This window comes from Ogataea haglerorum (assembly GCF_019207285.1).
Source record: "Ogataea haglerorum isolate 81-453-3 chromosome Unknown 81-453-3_NODE_4_length_651989_cov_98.092404, whole genome shotgun sequence".
NCBI lineage: Eukaryota > Fungi > Ascomycota > Pichiomycetes > Pichiales > Pichiaceae > Ogataea > Ogataea haglerorum.
In genome coordinates, this window is record NW_025065154.1 from 124,147 (window position 1) to 140,107 (window position 15,961).

The 15,961-nt window shown below is 55.0% G+C and overlaps 11 protein-coding genes across 11 annotated transcripts; 7 read left to right on the forward strand and 4 right to left on the reverse strand.

The window, feature by feature from the left end:
* Nucleotides 1-11: 11 nt before the first annotated feature.
* Nucleotides 12-2,234, reverse strand: KL911_001636 (uncharacterized protein; the record flags this gene model as incomplete). The annotated part of the gene is made up of 1 exon (XM_043196616.1): nucleotides 12-2,234. One exon carries the CDS (start codon nucleotides 2,232-2,234, stop codon nucleotides 12-14), a length of 2,223 nt encoding a protein of 740 aa, XP_043055397.1.
* A 72-nt stretch (nucleotides 2,235-2,306) lies between these two features.
* On the forward strand, nucleotides 2,307-3,737 carry KL911_001637 (uncharacterized protein; the record flags this gene model as incomplete). Its single annotated transcript, XM_043196617.1, has 1 exon — nucleotides 2,307-3,737. One exon carries the CDS (start codon nucleotides 2,307-2,309, stop codon nucleotides 3,735-3,737), a length of 1,431 nt encoding a protein of 476 aa, XP_043055398.1.
* A 17-nt stretch (nucleotides 3,738-3,754) lies between these two features.
* KL911_001638 (uncharacterized protein) lies at nucleotides 3,755-6,103 on the reverse strand (the record flags this gene model as incomplete). The annotated part of the gene is made up of 1 exon (XM_043196618.1): nucleotides 3,755-6,103. The coding sequence occupies one exon, from the start codon at nucleotides 6,101-6,103 to the stop codon at nucleotides 3,755-3,757; it is 2,349 nt and encodes a 782-aa protein (XP_043055399.1).
* Nucleotides 6,104-6,283: 180 nt separating this feature from the next.
* On the forward strand, nucleotides 6,284-7,006 carry KL911_001639 (uncharacterized protein; the record flags this gene model as incomplete). Its single annotated transcript, XM_043196619.1, has 2 exons — nucleotides 6,284-6,505; nucleotides 6,572-7,006. 2 exons carry the CDS (start codon nucleotides 6,284-6,286, stop codon nucleotides 7,004-7,006), a joined length of 657 nt encoding a protein of 218 aa, XP_043055400.1.
* Nucleotides 7,007-7,072: 66 nt separating this feature from the next.
* On the forward strand, nucleotides 7,073-8,188 carry KL911_001640 (uncharacterized protein; the record flags this gene model as incomplete). The annotated part of the gene is made up of 1 exon (XM_043196621.1): nucleotides 7,073-8,188. The coding sequence occupies one exon, from the start codon at nucleotides 7,073-7,075 to the stop codon at nucleotides 8,186-8,188; it is 1,116 nt and encodes a 371-aa protein (XP_043055401.1).
* A 469-nt stretch (nucleotides 8,189-8,657) lies between these two features.
* KL911_001641 (uncharacterized protein) lies at nucleotides 8,658-9,950 on the forward strand (the record flags this gene model as incomplete). The annotated part of the gene is made up of 1 exon (XM_043196622.1): nucleotides 8,658-9,950. The coding sequence occupies one exon, from the start codon at nucleotides 8,658-8,660 to the stop codon at nucleotides 9,948-9,950; it is 1,293 nt and encodes a 430-aa protein (XP_043055402.1).
* A 37-nt stretch (nucleotides 9,951-9,987) lies between these two features.
* Nucleotides 9,988-10,518, reverse strand: KL911_001642 (uncharacterized protein; the record flags this gene model as incomplete). The annotated part of the gene is made up of 1 exon (XM_043196623.1): nucleotides 9,988-10,518. One exon carries the CDS (start codon nucleotides 10,516-10,518, stop codon nucleotides 9,988-9,990), a length of 531 nt encoding a protein of 176 aa, XP_043055403.1.
* An 83-nt stretch (nucleotides 10,519-10,601) lies between these two features.
* On the forward strand, nucleotides 10,602-10,997 carry KL911_001643 (uncharacterized protein; the record flags this gene model as incomplete). The annotated part of the gene is made up of 1 exon (XM_043196624.1): nucleotides 10,602-10,997. One exon carries the CDS (start codon nucleotides 10,602-10,604, stop codon nucleotides 10,995-10,997), a length of 396 nt encoding a protein of 131 aa, XP_043055404.1.
* A 198-nt stretch (nucleotides 10,998-11,195) lies between these two features.
* Nucleotides 11,196-13,151, forward strand: KL911_001644 (uncharacterized protein; the record flags this gene model as incomplete). The annotated part of the gene is made up of 1 exon (XM_043196625.1): nucleotides 11,196-13,151. One exon carries the CDS (start codon nucleotides 11,196-11,198, stop codon nucleotides 13,149-13,151), a length of 1,956 nt encoding a protein of 651 aa, XP_043055405.1.
* Nucleotides 13,152-13,153: 2 nt separating this feature from the next.
* KL911_001645 (uncharacterized protein) lies at nucleotides 13,154-14,233 on the reverse strand (the record flags this gene model as incomplete). The annotated part of the gene is made up of 1 exon (XM_043196626.1): nucleotides 13,154-14,233. The coding sequence occupies one exon, from the start codon at nucleotides 14,231-14,233 to the stop codon at nucleotides 13,154-13,156; it is 1,080 nt and encodes a 359-aa protein (XP_043055406.1).
* Nucleotides 14,234-14,317: 84 nt separating this feature from the next.
* KL911_001646 (uncharacterized protein) lies at nucleotides 14,318-15,961 on the forward strand (the record flags this gene model as incomplete). Its single annotated transcript, XM_043196627.1, has 1 exon — nucleotides 14,318-15,961. One exon carries the CDS (start codon nucleotides 14,318-14,320, stop codon nucleotides 15,959-15,961), a length of 1,644 nt encoding a protein of 547 aa, XP_043055407.1.

Below are 15,961 nucleotides of genomic sequence, written 5' to 3' on the forward strand. Positions count from 1 at the left end.
ACTATTTTTCTCTATATATTATATTTCACCAGCTTAAATGCTGGCGGCGAAGGCATCTCCTCCACGGGTCTCTCGACCACCACCAGCTCGTCGTCCGACAGTCTGTCGGCCAACAGCAGGTTCTTGTACTTGTTCGTGAACCAGAACGTCTTGTCAGACGCCTCTTTTTCTGTGCTGTCGTTGGCAGAGCCGTTCACCCCGTTCGGCTTGCCTCTTGGACGCTTGCGGCCCTTGGCCTGCTTTTGAGGAAGTTCTGTTTTCGCGTCGAAAAATGCAATCCAGCTGGTGCCGTACACCCAGAACCGGTCGGGGGTCTCGAAGACCCCGTACGGCTGGCCAGGCAGCGACAGAAACGGTTGCGGCATGTTCTCGCTATTTTTCTTGGACCACTCGGTGTGCAGCTCGCCCACCAGATTAAACTCAAAGAGCCTGTGTTCCATCGTAGCCACCAGAAGCGTGTCGTTCGACGTGAACCGTAGAGCTGTCGGCACCTCGTTCAGTCTCACCAGCACGCGCGCCTCGCCAGACCCGAGGTCCAGCACAGAGATCTTGCCGTTGTAGCCAGCACAGGCAACGAGCCGAGAGTCCTGGCTGGCGTCCAAAAGCTCGCACTCGTTCTCCACGTCGTACTCGACCGCTTCCTGGTCTTCGTCGAACTCAGACACGTCGTCGTCGTCTTCCACGTTGAAGCGGACACTCAGGTACTCGTTGCTGTTAGTCACCAGCAGGATGAGCCCCAAACCGTCCAGAACGCGCACTTTCTTGGCACCAAGGTTCTCCAGTTTGGTGGCCGGCACTTTCACCACCTGCAGCTTGGCTGTGTCTGTCTCGATCAGCTCGTATATGCGGACAACGCTCAGACGCGAGACAACTAAATACCTTCCGTTCTTGGAGAGGGCAACGTCGCTAATGCTCTCGGGGTCTGAAAGCGTGAGCTTGGCGCTCAGCGTCTTCTCCTGGTTGTCCAGAAAACGCCATATTTTCACCGTCTGGTCCTGCCACATCACCAACAGTCTGTGCTCGTCGTTTACTATCACGTTGTTGGCGTTCAGCGGGAGCTTGAACACCATGCTGTTTTGGAAGTTTCTGAGAGAATTCACGGCAACCACTCTTTCCACACCACCGCTGACTAAAAGGTCCAAGTTGCGCGACTCGTACGACGCCATGGCACGCACATCGTTGCCATGCAGCAGCCTGTTGGAGCTGTTCATCCATTTATGTGTTTTTTTCCCCTTGTCGACCAGCTGGAACTGGAATATCTTGCGGTCCACTCCGGCACTGAACACAGTGGTGCCGCTCATGTCTCCTGTCAGAGTCAGAACGTCAGCCTCGTGGACGCTGAAACTCTGTTGCAGCACAAAATGCTTCATGTCCCAGAACTTGACGCTTCCCGTAGAGTCTCCGGAAACCAGCTGGCTCCCATTTGCAACCATGTAGAGGCTCCACACAAGCGTGCTCTCTGTCTTCGACTTGTCGACTCTTAGTGTCTGTAGTAACTGTCCCTTGACATCCCAGCACCTGATTCGCCCGTCCGCACATCCGCCGATGATCATATCGTCTTTATACCAGCATAAACTCAGCACCCGTGACTGCTGTCTTTGCAAGATCCGCTCGTGCTCCATCACGCCAGGACCTCCAGAAATGTCTATTATCACCACTGAGCCGTCCTCGCAACCCACCGCAATCTTATTCTGCGACTGGTTGGCGGCAAGAGACCATATGACTCCGGCATTGCAGTCGTTGTTCTGTAAAGGAATGCTTTGCGAAACGTCCCACTCGGTCAAATACGTCGATCCGCCAATGGAAAATAGTCTGGGCTGCCCCTCGTTGCTGCACCACACGAGCCCCTCCACGGATCTGCCCCGACACCCGGGAATTACGTGCTCCTTGAGCCAGTTGGTATGTCTTCCTCGCGGATTCCACACCTCTATCGACCCGTCGGCGCGCCCCACGGCCAAACGGAGCTCGTGCGGGCACACGTCGCTCACTGAGTTGTGCGAGAACGCAAGCGATGTCACCGTGTGGGGCGTGTAGTCCACAAATCGACACCGATGAATATCCATCCTGAATGAAATACTTTTGAATATTTTTTGTAAAATATTTCTGCTCGCATAAAGCTTACCCGGCCATGGAGCAGGGTCCGGGTCCTCAGGGCAGCGACACGCAAGCTCGGCTCCAGGCTTCCAGCAGCTGTTCCGTGGTTTCTGGAGAACTCTCTGTCTGCTCTGGAGCATATAGGCCCAGTTATTTAACATTTTGCATGCACCCCCATTATATCCGGTGTTTCTCCGAGTCGAATATTTTTCATGTTGATTGTACGCTCTTCGCTGTTCCAGATCGTTTGCCGAAGCATTTACAGGGCCGGCGTTCGCCGCCACAGCACGTCGCCGCTCCAGAGATACGACCACCTGGTGGCTCAGCACAGGTTGAAGGACGACGCGTACCAGCGAGGCATTCTGAGCAGTTTGGAAGGCCTATACTCCGAGCTTGTCCGTTACCGGCCTCCAAAAGTGGACGAGCCGGACATCAGAGACCTGACTCCCAAGACAGGGCTGTCCAAGGCGTTCGGATCGATTTTCAGGAAGAAGAAAAAAGCCCCAGAGGAAGCCGTTTCTGTTCCTAACGGTATTTATCTCTACGGAGACGTGGGGTGCGGGAAAACCATGCTGATGGACCTTTTCTACCAAACGGTCCCCAAACACCTCACCAAGCGCAGAGTGCATTTCCACCAGTTCATGCAAAACTTGCACAAGCGCTCGCACGAGCTCAAGATGAAGCATGGGGGCAAGCACGATATCGACGTGATTCCGCTGTTGGCGTGGGAGCTGGCGCAAAAATCGACGGTGCTGTGTTTCGACGAGTTCCAGGTCACCGACGTTGCGGACGCCATGCTGCTGAGACGGCTGCTGAACCTGGTTCTGCGGCCGGACCACGGCCTGATTCTGTTTGCAACGTCCAACAGAGCCCCAGACGATCTGTACATCAACGGAATCCAGCGCGAGTCGTTCATTCCCTGCATCCAGCTGATCAAGAGAACGACAAAGGTCATCTACCTCAACTCGCCGACAGACTACAGGAAAGTTCCGAAACCTCTGTCGTCCGTGTACTACTTCCCCAAACCAGGCATCCGATTCGACTCCAAGACGTCGCGAAAACAGCAGAAGCAGCACATCGACACCTGGTACCACTTTTTCGCCCAGGGCGTCCCGCCACAGGAGAACGTGCCGCTGCGCATCTGGGGCCGCGATCTTGTCGTGCCGCTGAGCTCGCCGCCCAACGTCGCCCTGTTCACCTTTGACCAGCTCTGTGGCCAGCCGCTTGCTGCCGGAGACTACCTGACGCTGGCCTCGTCCTACAAGGCGTTCATCGTGACCGACATCCCGTATCTGAGCGTCAACGTGCGCGATCGAGTGCGAAGATTCATCACCTTTTTGGACGCTGTCTACGACAGCCACGGGTGCCTGGCCGTCACTGCGGTTGCTCCGTTTTCAGACATCTTTGTCGAGCCCGAGGACCTCGGCGACGGTGACTACTCGCTGTCGCGCACCACGTCGGAGGAGGTCGAGGATGCCCTGGAAAACGACGATCTGGTGAAAAACCACGGCTTCGACAAGAAGATGGCCAAGAAGGCGGCCATGTTCGGCACGCTAGACGAGGAACGGTTTGCTTTTGCTAGAGCGCTCAGCAGATTGAGCCAAATGAGCACACAGCACTGGATAGATGATAGATTTTCCTAGGCGCACCGCGCGACAATTTATTCCATTTCGTCTATATCCAACGCTATCTCGGCGCTGTTTCGCGTCGCGCCAGCGTCCATGGCCCCGCGGGTCTCCTTGTGCACAAATCCGATCGAATCTGTCGTCTGGGCGCGCACGTTCACCACAGTGTTCTCCAGATGCCTCTTGAACCGTAGCAGCTCCTTGTAGCTCTCCTCCGAGCCGTTGTCCACCTCGAACTGCTTCCACAGACCCCACACGCGCTCCACGTCCTGGTCGCGCTTCGCAAACTGCACTAGGAGCCGCGCTGCGTACCGGTATATCTCGCGACACCGCCGGTACTGGCCCAGCCGCAGCTCCAGCTCTATAAACCCTTGCACCAGCACGTCGAGGAAGCCCGGAGCGTTGACCGACACGGACTCCAGCGCGCCGTGGTAGACGTCTCTGGCGCTCTCGAGGTTCTTGAACTGGGCTGTTTTGGCTGCAAGGAGGCTGTACAGCTCCACTTTCTCGGCGCTTGCTGGGATGTGTTCGATGGCCCGGCGGTACACCTTGAGAGCTTGCAGTTTCGAGCCCCTGGTCTCCTCGAACTGGGCATACAGCAGGAAAATTGGCTTGGACAGGTCCGGAGGACAGTTTTGCAGTGCGTCCTCAAACAGGTCGCGAATTCTTTCGACGCCGATAGAGAGCTGGTGCTGGTAATGCAGAATTTTGTCAAGGTAGACAGTCCATATCTCGTACACCACTGGGTAGCGAAAAAGCAGCACTCCGCGTTCGTAGACCCTGAACGCGTCTTCATAGAGCTTTTTGTCTTCTAGGAATCCTGCATAGTCCAGAATCGACTGCGCGGTGGCGACCTTGACGTCGATCATTCTGTCGTACGCCTTGCGGGTGGCTTCCAAATTTTTGGAGCTCCTTATCAAGTCCAGATAATATTGCCAGAGTCTCGTGGACTTGTGAATGCGCATCTGCGGACTAAGGTCCTCGTCCCGGTAGTGAATTGTCCCGTCGTACTTCGGCGTCTCGAGCGCTTTTTCGAGCACCTTCACGGCCCGTTCGCGGTCTTTTGCCAGCTCCCACTCTGCCCACGCCAGCCAGACGTCGACCAGGTCGTCAATTTGGCGGAAAGGCACCTTCGTGGATGTCTGGAAGATTTTTCTTGCCGTCGTGGCGTCGCCGTTTTCCGCAAAGAACTTTGCGTACTGGATCCAGAGCTTAGAAAAAAGTCCTGGCTGCTGCACTTTTTGCGGCCGGACGGTTTCGGCTGCCTGAGCGTAGCAGTCTGCAATATCGTTTTTGTTGCGGAACAGCTCAATTCTGCTCAGCCACTCGTGCACGTTGTCGGGGTTTTGGCGGAGTGCCGTGTCGCTGACCAGGAATTTTCTCCTGGCCAGCAGATCCTCGAACCTGTCCATCAGGACGTCCAACTCGCGCACAGTGTCGTCGTCGAGTCTTTGCGACAGGGAGGTCATTCGTCTGTCTTCCATTTCTGCGTAGGCCTCGAAAATCAACTGGAAATCATGCAGGTTGTCCACTCTTTTTAGCTCCTTTTCAAAAACATCTTCTGCCTCCAGATACCTGCTGCTCTTTTCGAAGTAGGCTGCCAGTTTTATGGAAAGCACGCACCGCTGGTCGGCGAACTTGTCGGCAAGATGGCGGTACATTTTTCTTGCGTTCTTTTCGTCTCCGAATTGCAGAACCAGGTCGAAATACGTGCTGTACAGGCTGAACTCTGAAATCGAGAGCTCCATCAAAAGACCGGTATTCTGGGCTATTGTCTCGAAAACCGGCCCGAGCTTCGCAAACTGGTCTTCCGAGTCCGTGTGCAGCACAAGCTTGTTTATAACTGTGTCCAAATCAGGAAGGTCTGCAAACAGATCGCCATAGTCCACAAGCTTCGCTCGAAAATCAAAATACCGCCTGTACACTGCAAAACTGGTGCGTCCGCCAACCATGTCAGCAAAACGGATAAACAGCCTCCATATGCCAAAATGCTGTGAAATGCTCAAACTCTGCAATGCCTCGTTGAACCGTCGACGCACGTAGGAGATATCCAGTTGATCAAGGTTCTCTACGAGAAATACGAGAAACCTTTCCCAGAGACCAGGAAACTCGCTCAGATTCGCCAAGCACTGCTCGTACGCTTTGACCAAAAACCCTGCATCTCCCTTGCCAGCCAGCGTGTGGGACAGCTCGAGATAGCCCGTCCAGAGCTTGAATGACTGAGGCAAGCGTCTGAGTGCGCGTCGGTAAATCTGCATGACCTCTGCTTCTGGAGAGCCCCTCTTGTGCTCTATATATGCCAGCCAGTTCTCCAGCAGGTACGGCTCCTTGTGAACCGCGAGCTCGGCGTCCAAATCGTCTGCGCGCACCAGACCTCCGGACATGCTTATGAACTACTTAGTGCACAGCCCGGGGCATTTTTTATTATTTTCTCAACGCTACCCGGCACAAGCAGCCAAAAATTGACCATTTTATAACAAGTATCTAACATGTCGTCTGCAAACAGGTACGTACAAGGTGTTTTTGGGCGCTGACAAGTCAGAGAGCAGGTCTTCCCGACACGGATGACGCTGAGTTTGATGAAGGGGAAGCTGAAGGGGGCTCAGCAGGGCCACTCGCTGCTGAAACGTAAATCTGAGGCCCTGACCAAGAGATTCAGAGACATCACCAAACGGATAGACGACGCCAAGAGGAAGATGGGCCGTGTGATGCAGACGGCGGCGTTCTCACTGGCTGAGGTTTCGTACGCGACAGGCGGCAACATTGGATACCAGGTGCAGGAATCTGTGAACAAGGCGCGGTTCCGGGTGCGTGCCCGCCAGGAGAACGTTTCCGGAGTGTATCTGCCGCAGTTCGAGGCAGACATCGACGAGAGCATCAACGACTTCAAGATGACGGGTCTGGGAAGAGGAGGACAGCAGGTTCAGAAGGCCAAGGACGTCTACACGAAGAGCGTGCAGACGCTTGTGGATCTAGCGTCGCTGCAGACCGCGTTTGTCATTCTGGACGAGGTGATCAAGGTGACCAACCGAAGAGTGAACGCCATCGAGCACGTGATCATTCCGCGCACGGAAAACACCATTGCGTACATCAACTCGGAGCTGGACGAGCTTGACAGAGAGGAGTTCTACCGGCTGAAGAAAGTGCAGGAGAAGAAGCAGCAGGCTAACGCGCAGCTTGATGCCGAGAACGCCGCGCGGAAGGCCAAGGCGCTTGCCGAGCAGCCGCAGGAGTCGCAGGAGGTGCCTGACCTGACTGCGCAGACAGAAGACGACGTGATATTTTAAATAGCGAAAATGACATTGGGGCAGTGCAGTATAAAAATATAGGGCACTATCATTATTTTAAATCCCATGGCAGCGATTGTGGGCCTGGCGATTTCTCTTGTCCTGTTTGTGCTCCATACAGCGACTCTGAGGTATATTGGTCTCCTATGGCCCGTTAAAGTGCCTCTTTTTGAGTATCCATCCGAGTTCCACCAGGAGACGGTAAATGGTCTGATAGAGCGCATCAACGAGACCAGGATAACAGAGCAGTTGCAGTTTCTCGCGGGCACGTTCCCGCACCGCGAGTTCAATTCGGACGCGGGCGAGTCGTTCGCCGTGGAAATAGAGTCACTGCTGGAAGAGACCGGTGTTCCCGTGGATATTCACCAGCACGCATGGAGACAGCCGTCGCTCATCGCCAAAATCCCCGGACAGCAGCAGAGCAAGGTGGTGGTCGGGTGTCATCTGGACGCGGTGAATTTGGTGCCGTTCCTGTCGTCGCCAGGCGTCGACGACGATCTCTCAGGGGTAGTCACGTTGCTGGAGGCAATACGAATACTGCGGCAAAATCCGCTGGAGTTGCGCCAGTCGCTGGAATTCCACTTCTACGCCGCCGAGGAGCCCGGGATGCGCGGGTCGCTGGATGTCCTCGCCAGCTACACGGACATCGTCGCGTTTCTGCAGCAGGACATGACGGGTTTTTCCGCGGGTGCACCGCCGCATTTCGGCGTGGTGGAAGATTACGCATCCGAGCCGCTGACAGAGTACGTGAAGCGGCTGATTGAGACGTATTGCACGATCCCGCACAGAAGCACACGGTGCGGCCAGATATGCTCCGACCACTCGGCGGCGCTGCTACACGGGTTCCCCGCGGTGTACGTTCTGGAGTCAGAGCTTGCGGCGTCGAACCCGTACATCCACACCGAGCACGACACGCTGGAGCACATCGACGTGGGGCATGTGGCGCAGCACGTGCGGCTGGTGCTCGCGTTTGCCGTCGAGACCGCGCTGATGGAGACGGTGGAGCCCCGCGGCGAGCAGGCGGTGCGTTTCAGATGGACCGACATCGTCATCTTGTCAGCCACGTCAGATACGCTGCGATTTGTCATGGCGTGCATTATCCTGTCATGCGCAATTGCCAATTTAGTGCTGGTGCTTAGGTCCGGGGGTCACCGGAATTTGTTCAAGCTCCACCAAAATTAATGGAAAATGGTGGGGTAATCAAAACTGAAAATCTATATATCGCGCGATTTCCCCACAGTTTTCTGATTGCAAAATGTCCGCCATAAGTGCCCTGAGAAGTCCAAGGTACGTACATCCATTCAGTTCTGCTGACCTTTAGCTTTATTGCGCTGCTGGTAGGGATGGCTGTTCCGCCGCTGGTGTTGCACCAGATGGGGTCCAAGTACCCCAACATGATCTACCGAACAGAGGACGAGCGCAGCTTGCGCAGACTCCAGAAAGACCTCGACATGTTCAACGGCCGGCTCGCCACGCTCGAAAGCGTGCTGTCGGGCAAGCCCAAGTTCCACTAAATAGCATGATCCAATATATTCGCCATCTCCTTCCGTTAGGAATTTCGTACTCCAGATTTTTACCCGTTTTTCGCTATAAGCAGGCCACGGCGAACGCCTATATATATGAACTCCTGCACCTGTCCGCCCAACGAAAAATGGTTTCTCCCGAGTTTAACCTGTCCTCTGCCAAGGCCATCGAATACGAGCACGAGTACGCCGCGCACAACTACCACCCGCTCCCAGTGGTCTTCTCGCGGGCCCAGGGCGCCAAGGTCTGGGACCCGGAAGGAAACGAGTACCTCGACTTTCTGTCGGCCTACTCTGCCGTCAACCAGGGCCACTGCCACCCCCGCATCATCAACGCGCTGGTTGAGCAGGCCCACAAGCTCACGCTCTCGTCCAGAGCGTTTTCCTCGGACGTGTTTGGCTCGTACGCAAAATACGTGACTGAATTTTTTGGCTACGAGTGTGTTCTGCCGATGAACACCGGTGCCGAGGCCGTCGAGACGGCTCTGAAGCTGGCCAGAAGATGGGGCTACAAGAAGAAGGGCATTGCTCCGAACGAGGCCATTGTTTTATCGTGTGCAGACAACTTCCACGGCCGATCGCTGGCCATCGTCAGCATGTCCACCGATCCGGAAGCCAGAGATCATTTTGGCCCGTACCTCGAAAAGGTGGGCCCTGTGATTCCAGGAACCGACAACCAGATCCTGCGCTACGGCAACATCGCGGATGTCGAGCTGGCGTTCGCCAACGCGGGCGACAAAATCGCCGCCATTCTGATCGAGCCGATCCAGGGAGAGGCCGGTATCGTGGTGCCGCCAAAAGACTATTTCGCCCGTGTCAAGGAGCTGTGCAAGAAACACAACGTTCTGCTCATCGCCGACGAGATCCAGACCGGCATCGCCAGAACCGGAAAGCTGCTCTGTTGGGAGCACTACCTACCAAGAGAAAATAAGCCAGACATGGTGCTGCTCGGAAAGGCCATCTCGGGAGGCGTCCTGCCGGTGTCTGCCGTGCTGTCCTCCAAGGAGATCATGCACACTCTGGAGCCGGGCTCCCACGGATCCACGTACGGCGGCAACCCTCTGGCCTCGCGCGTGGCCATCGAGGCCCTGGAAGTGGTCAAGGACGAGAAGCTTGTGGAGCGATCTGCCACGCTCGGCGAGTTTTTCCAGGGAGAGCTCGAGAAGCTCAAGGAGGAGTCCAAGGGCGTCATCAAGGAGGTCAGGGGCAAGGGGCTTCTGTGCGCCATTGTTGTCGACCACACCAGGACCAACGGCAAGACAGCCTGGGATTTGTGTCTGAAGATGAAGGACCACGGCGTCCTGGCCAAGCCAACCCACGAGCACATCATCAGACTCGCTCCACCATTGGTCATCTCGGAAGAAGACCTCGTGAAGGGAGTGGACAGCATCAGACAGGCATTGAAGGAGGTTGTTAATTGAAAATGTTAATAGTGGAAATAAAATTTAACCTGCTTGCTCACCCCTCTGTCCTCAGCACCCTGAGGAGAAATTCCAACCCCTTCTTGGCAAACAGTTGCATGTTCTCCGACCTGTCCTCGCTTCCGGTGCTCACCGTGCACGATCTGTCTCCGTAGGGGCCACTGATCCCCAGATAGACGACTCCCTGCTTCGAGGAGTCCGTAATGCTCTCCTGGTCTCCCAGTCCGACACTAGTGGACGGCCCCGCAAAGCCCGACTCAGACAGCACGTACGTAGACCCAAACTCGATCCGCAGGTTTCTGGCGAGACGAAGCACCACTGCCTCACTCGGCCCCGTGTAGTCTCTGATCTGGTCCGTATTCCAGCCGCTCAACTTCAGCCGAGACTTCAGGCTATACACCAGACGGCCTCCGTCGAAAAACTTGGATGCGCCGGGCAGCGAAATCAGGTAGGCGCTCAGAAGTCCGCCACACGCGCCCTCGCTCACCGACAGTGTCTGTTTGCGCGCCAGGAGCAGCTCAGCGATCTCCTCGACCAGGACTTTAATGTCGTCTGGAGGAAAATTCATAGACAAAGTAATTTATTTTATTTAATTTTATTTTAGTATTTTTGAAAAGTCGCTTGTTTGCCACAGGAGTTTTATCTGTAAACATGGTTCTTTCCACTCCACTCAAATTCAAAGCAGGCAAGGTCGACTACAATGAGGAAACCAAGGTGTACACGCCGAACCCCACCAAGGGCGAGATTGTGATCAGCCAGAGCGACGAGGGAGACGAGTTCTACCTGTTTGTGTGGAAACCGCGCGAGACGAGCGTTGGTGGGGTCGAGTCAGAGGAACTGCTTGTCATTGCCGGCGATGTCACATGGAAAAAGGTCAACTCGTGCAAGACCGGAAGAGTGTACATGCTGACGTTCCTGAGCAGCGGTGCCAGAAACCTTTTTTGGATGCAGGACATCAACGACGACGAGAATGATCCGTCCAAGGAGACAGAGAAGGACAAAGAGATTTTCCGCAAGATCAACGATCTTTTCAAGGAAAGCGAGTGAGAGCAGTTATCGATGGCCAAGCAAATAGGATAAGTACGGCAGCGGACATGGCGATTCCAAAAAACGGCCCATTTTCTTCGTCGTGCCGTGTTCTGTCTTTTACGAATAGATCTGTAATGCGTCAACCCCCAGCAGTAGCCACAAAACAAACTTATTTATTTATTTTATTTATTTGTCCTGCGCCAATTTATTATATCCATGTCTGCCTCCAGCTCTACCCCCAGACGAAGACCTCTGCGTGGTTCGGCCCCCGGAAACCTCACGCATTACCGTGATCCGGAGCTCTCGTCGCCGCTTCTGGACTCAGAGACCGCGGGTTCCGGGCCCTTATCGGGATCGGTTGATCTGTCACCAAAAGAGGCGTCCCCTTCGAAATCGGCAGCACACATCGCCCAAGCCGAGGCCGACGCCGGGTCCTGTCCGTACGGATGCTGCAAGACTGCAACCGTGTCAGACTACTTCTACAAGCGTGGGTTTTTAGAAGGAGCCTACTCAGACGTGAAAGTCACGGCGTTTGGAGCCACATACAGGCTCCATCGGCTTGTTCTGGACAGAAGCGACTACTTCCAGAGCTTGTTCAAATGGCCCGCCGACGACGAAGACCACGTGCGCGACGACTACGTTCTGGAGTTCGACGACCCGCGCATCACCCAGCACAGCTTCGAATTGGCGCTCTCGAGACTCTACGGCGTCGTCAACGTGGCGGAGGAGTCCAAAATTCCGTACAGCATGATCTCCGTGGGCCAGTACCTTGCCATCAACGAGGCGGTGTGCACGGCGACGGACTGCATCGTCAAGAACATGACCATGGCGAACATCTCGGAAGTTATCAGGTTTGCCGTCTCGAGCAATTACGGAGCCGCCAGCGAGCGGATCATACAGAACGGCAAGGGAATATTATCCACGGACGGCTGGGAAGTCGGCGTAGAGCCTTGGGACGATCTGCCGGCCACCGTCGTTGCAGACGTGGTTGGCGAAGATTACTTCTTTGTCCCCAGCGAATGGGACAGATGCATATTCATCATCAAGCTGCTGGAACGACGCATTGAGGCGAACTACGACGAGGACGACATTGCGCCTATCAAGACCACATTGAACGAGAAGCTGCATTACTGCCATATGAGTCCTGAACAGCTCCAAGAGCTGGAATCTTTTACAGACATCTACGGCAACCCCTACGTCGACCCGCAGGTGTTGCACAAGGCGCTCTGGCAGGCGGTTTACCTACAGCGGCTGGTGCTGAGCTCGCCAACATCGAACATAGCGTCTACCGTGACGAGTGCTGCGCCGCCGACGTCCGACACCAAATGGTTCAGAATTCCAATAAAGGACGCCACCATTTCTGGTCTTCCTGCGGAACTCGACAGAAAAATGGCCGACATGCTCAGCTCTTCGCCCGCCACAGGGCCCGTCGAGAACGGGAAGTCTACCCAGGACGAGAGCCCGAGAACCGAGCGGCTGTACAGCTGGACGTCGATTCCTCCGTTCCGGTTTTCCATCGCGTTTGCAAACGTTTCCGACCTTTTGACGGAGAAGCGGGTGTATGGAACAACGTTCTGGTATGCCGGCTCATATTGGAACTTGTATCTCCAGAAGAACAAGATCCAGCTGAAAAACACGTATCAGATAGGCGCGTATCTGCACAGGGCAAACAACAGCGGGTCGACGTCGTCCTCGAAATACAGTCTGACGAATCCGAACGTTTTCGCAGGCAACGTTAATTACCAGAGCATGCCAAAAAAACACCACAATCTCGTGAACGCGCGGACGGAAAGAAACATGGCTCCGCTGGGAGGCAATCTGCATGGAGCCGAGGAGAAAGAAAACGTTCAGGACGACAGCTCGCTCAGTCTGAACGATCTTTCTCTCAACGACTTTTCCGCACCGTCTATCAGAAGCCCCGGAACAGAGCCACGCTCTTTCCTCACCTACGAAGACCAAAGAAACGTTATCATGGTGTACTTTATCATGTTTACTCCTTCCAGACGCGAAAAGCCCACAATCACCTCGTTCCTCTCTGTCCCGAACGATTTCCACAAATCTCAGAGCTGGGGCTGGAAAAGCAACAGCATCTGCGTGTTTAACGAGGATGGAACATTTCCTGAAGGCCACGACAAGCATCTCAAATTTATGATTGTGCTCGGCAACGTCTGATTCTACCTCCACTCGACTGCATACCTGAGTTTGGAACCAGGACGGAACGGCACCACGGTCAGTCCGCCCTGTGTGACCGTGTCGGCAACCACGTTTGGTTTTTCGACCAGCCAGCACTTCTGTTTGGAGCGCAGTTTGGACTCGTCCATTTCATAGAAGTTGTTTCCAAACGTCGACACAAAATCCTTTAATTTGTCGAGCTTTCCTTGCTTGTCGAACACCTCGGCCAAGTACGCAATGGCGTATGGCTGGGTGTACACACCCGCACAAACGCCGGTGTGGACTGCCTTTTTGTGGACGTCGTGGGGAGCAGAGTCTGATCCGAAGATGAAGTACGGCTTGCCGGACGTGGCAGCCGAAATCAGGGCTCTCTTGTCCTCTGGCAGCTTAGCCACCGGCTTGCAGAAATTGAGCGGGTTGCCGGCCCAGTCGTCCACGATGAGGAACAGATGGTGTGCTGTGATGGACGCCACGACCGTGGGCTGCTCGCCGTCTTTCAGGTCCTTGTTGAGTTCGTGTATCGCGTCGACAGCAGCCTTGGTGGTGCAGTGTTCAAGGACGATTTTGAGCTGCGGAAAGTCTCTGTGCAGCTTGAACAGAGCAGGCAGAAATTCCGGTTCTGCGTTCAGCACGTGAATATCCTTACCTTCTCCGCTCGAGACCGACGGCTTCTCGCCGTGCAGGTTGAGCACAAGTCCGTGTTTCTGCATAACCTCGAAAATTGGGTAGAACTGCGAAAAGTCATTAGGGTCCACGCCAGCGTTAGAGTTCGTTGTGACGCCGGACGGATAGCACTTGATGCCGCGGATGGCCTTCTTCTGCGCAGCCTCCTCCACCAATTCAGGGCTCAGGTCCTTGCTCAGGTAAAACGTCATCAAAAAGGTGGTGGAGTCGCATAGCTGCTCGAGTTCCTGCTTGTACTCGATTGCACGCTCCAAGGTGGTGATCGGCGGAACCAGATTGGGCATGATGTATGCTATGGACACTCCTCCTTGTCTGACTGTCGGAGTGACGAGTCTCATCATCTCGCCCTGTCGCAAATGGACGTGGTAATCTGCGGTGTATCCCAGCTCAATAGCCATAAATAAAGATAATGAATAAAATTAAATTTATGTTTTAAAAAAAAATTAAAAAATTAATCACCCTACATCTACAATCTCTAGACCATGTCAGAACTAGTACCCCCGGCGCTGTCCACGGCGCAAGACGCTACAACCTTTGAGTTCTCGCAGACTCAGAAAACAGACGGCGCTCGAAGCTATCTGGGGCCCGTTGCCGATATATCAGAGACAGGTCTCCGAGACGTGCTGAGAGAGTACTACTCTGTGGACAAATTGGTGGAATTTCTGAGGCAGAAAAACGACCAGAACAAGCCCAAGTACAAGCGCATTGCGCTGCAGTTCCCAGACTCGCTGATCGCAGACTCCTCGATCGTGCTACAAATGATCCAGGAACAACTAGATGCTGCACGTGACCAGAGTCACGCGGCAAAGGCGAGCAGGGACATCGAAGCCGTGGAGCTGTGCAGCGGGAACTGCGGCAGGGAGTGCCAGAACTACCAGGAGGTGTGGATTCTGGCGGACACGTCGTATTCGCCGTGCTGCATCGACGAAGTTGCCGCCGAGCACGTTTCTGCCGACCTGGTGGTGCATTTCGGCGACGCCTGTTTGAACCCGGTCGACAAGCTCAGCGCCGCGTATGTTTTTGGCAAGCCGTACCTGGACACGGCTAAGGTGCTTACGGCCTTCAGGGAGACGTACTCGCCGGGCGACAAGGTGATCTTAATGGCCGACGCGTCGCACACGTTCTATTTGCACGATTTGTACGAAAAACTGTCTGGCGAGTACCAAGTCGGCTATGCAGAGCTGGATTTGGAGCGGAGCCGGGCGGCGATTATCGACTACACGACGCGCAGCCACGAGGGCACGGCGCTGGCGTCGCGAATTGTCCACTACGACGGCCCCCTCGACGAGTGCGCTCTGTTCCATATCACGCAGCCGGAGGACCCACGGCTGCTTTATCTGAGCACACAGTTCTCTAGCATGGCCGTTTACGACGTCAAGTGCGCCACCGTGAGTTCTGGCCCGTTCCCGTCGCTGATGCAGCGGTACAGGGCAATGCACATGACGAGGAACGCGGGCACGGTCGGCATTCTCATCAACACGCTCTCGCTGGCCAACACGCGGACGCTGCTCAACAAGGTGGTCAAGTGGGTGCGGCAGGCGGGCAAGAAACACTATATGTTTGTTGTGGGCAAGCCGAACGTGGCGAAGCTGGCCAATTTCGAGAGCATTGACGTGTGGTGTATTCTTGGGTGCGGCCAGTCGGGCATTATTCTGGACAAGTACGGCGAGTACTATAAGAATATTGTGACACCGTACGAGCTGCAGCTGGCGCTGAAGCAGGAGATCACGTGGACGGGCCAATGGATCACGGACTTCGAGGCTGTGATGGAGCAGGAGAGCGAGCACGAGGACTCGGACCAAGGCGGCGACGAGTGTGTGCCGGAGTTCAACCCTGTGACGGGGCAATTGGCCGCGTCCAAGCCGCTGCGACAGATTAGACACCTGGAGGTTGAGCTGGGAGGCCCAGAAACTGGAGGATCAGAGGGCCAGCTGGTGAGTCGGTTCTCCAACACGCTGAGCATCAAAAACACGGTGAGCACGTCGGCGAATTATCTGCAAACAAGGGCATGGACCGGTCTCGGCAGCGACTTTGGCGCCGAGGAGCTGGAGGGGGCTCTCGTTGAGGAGGGCAGGACGGGGATTGCCCGTGGATACGGTTATGATAAGGAAATAAAAAATAATTAA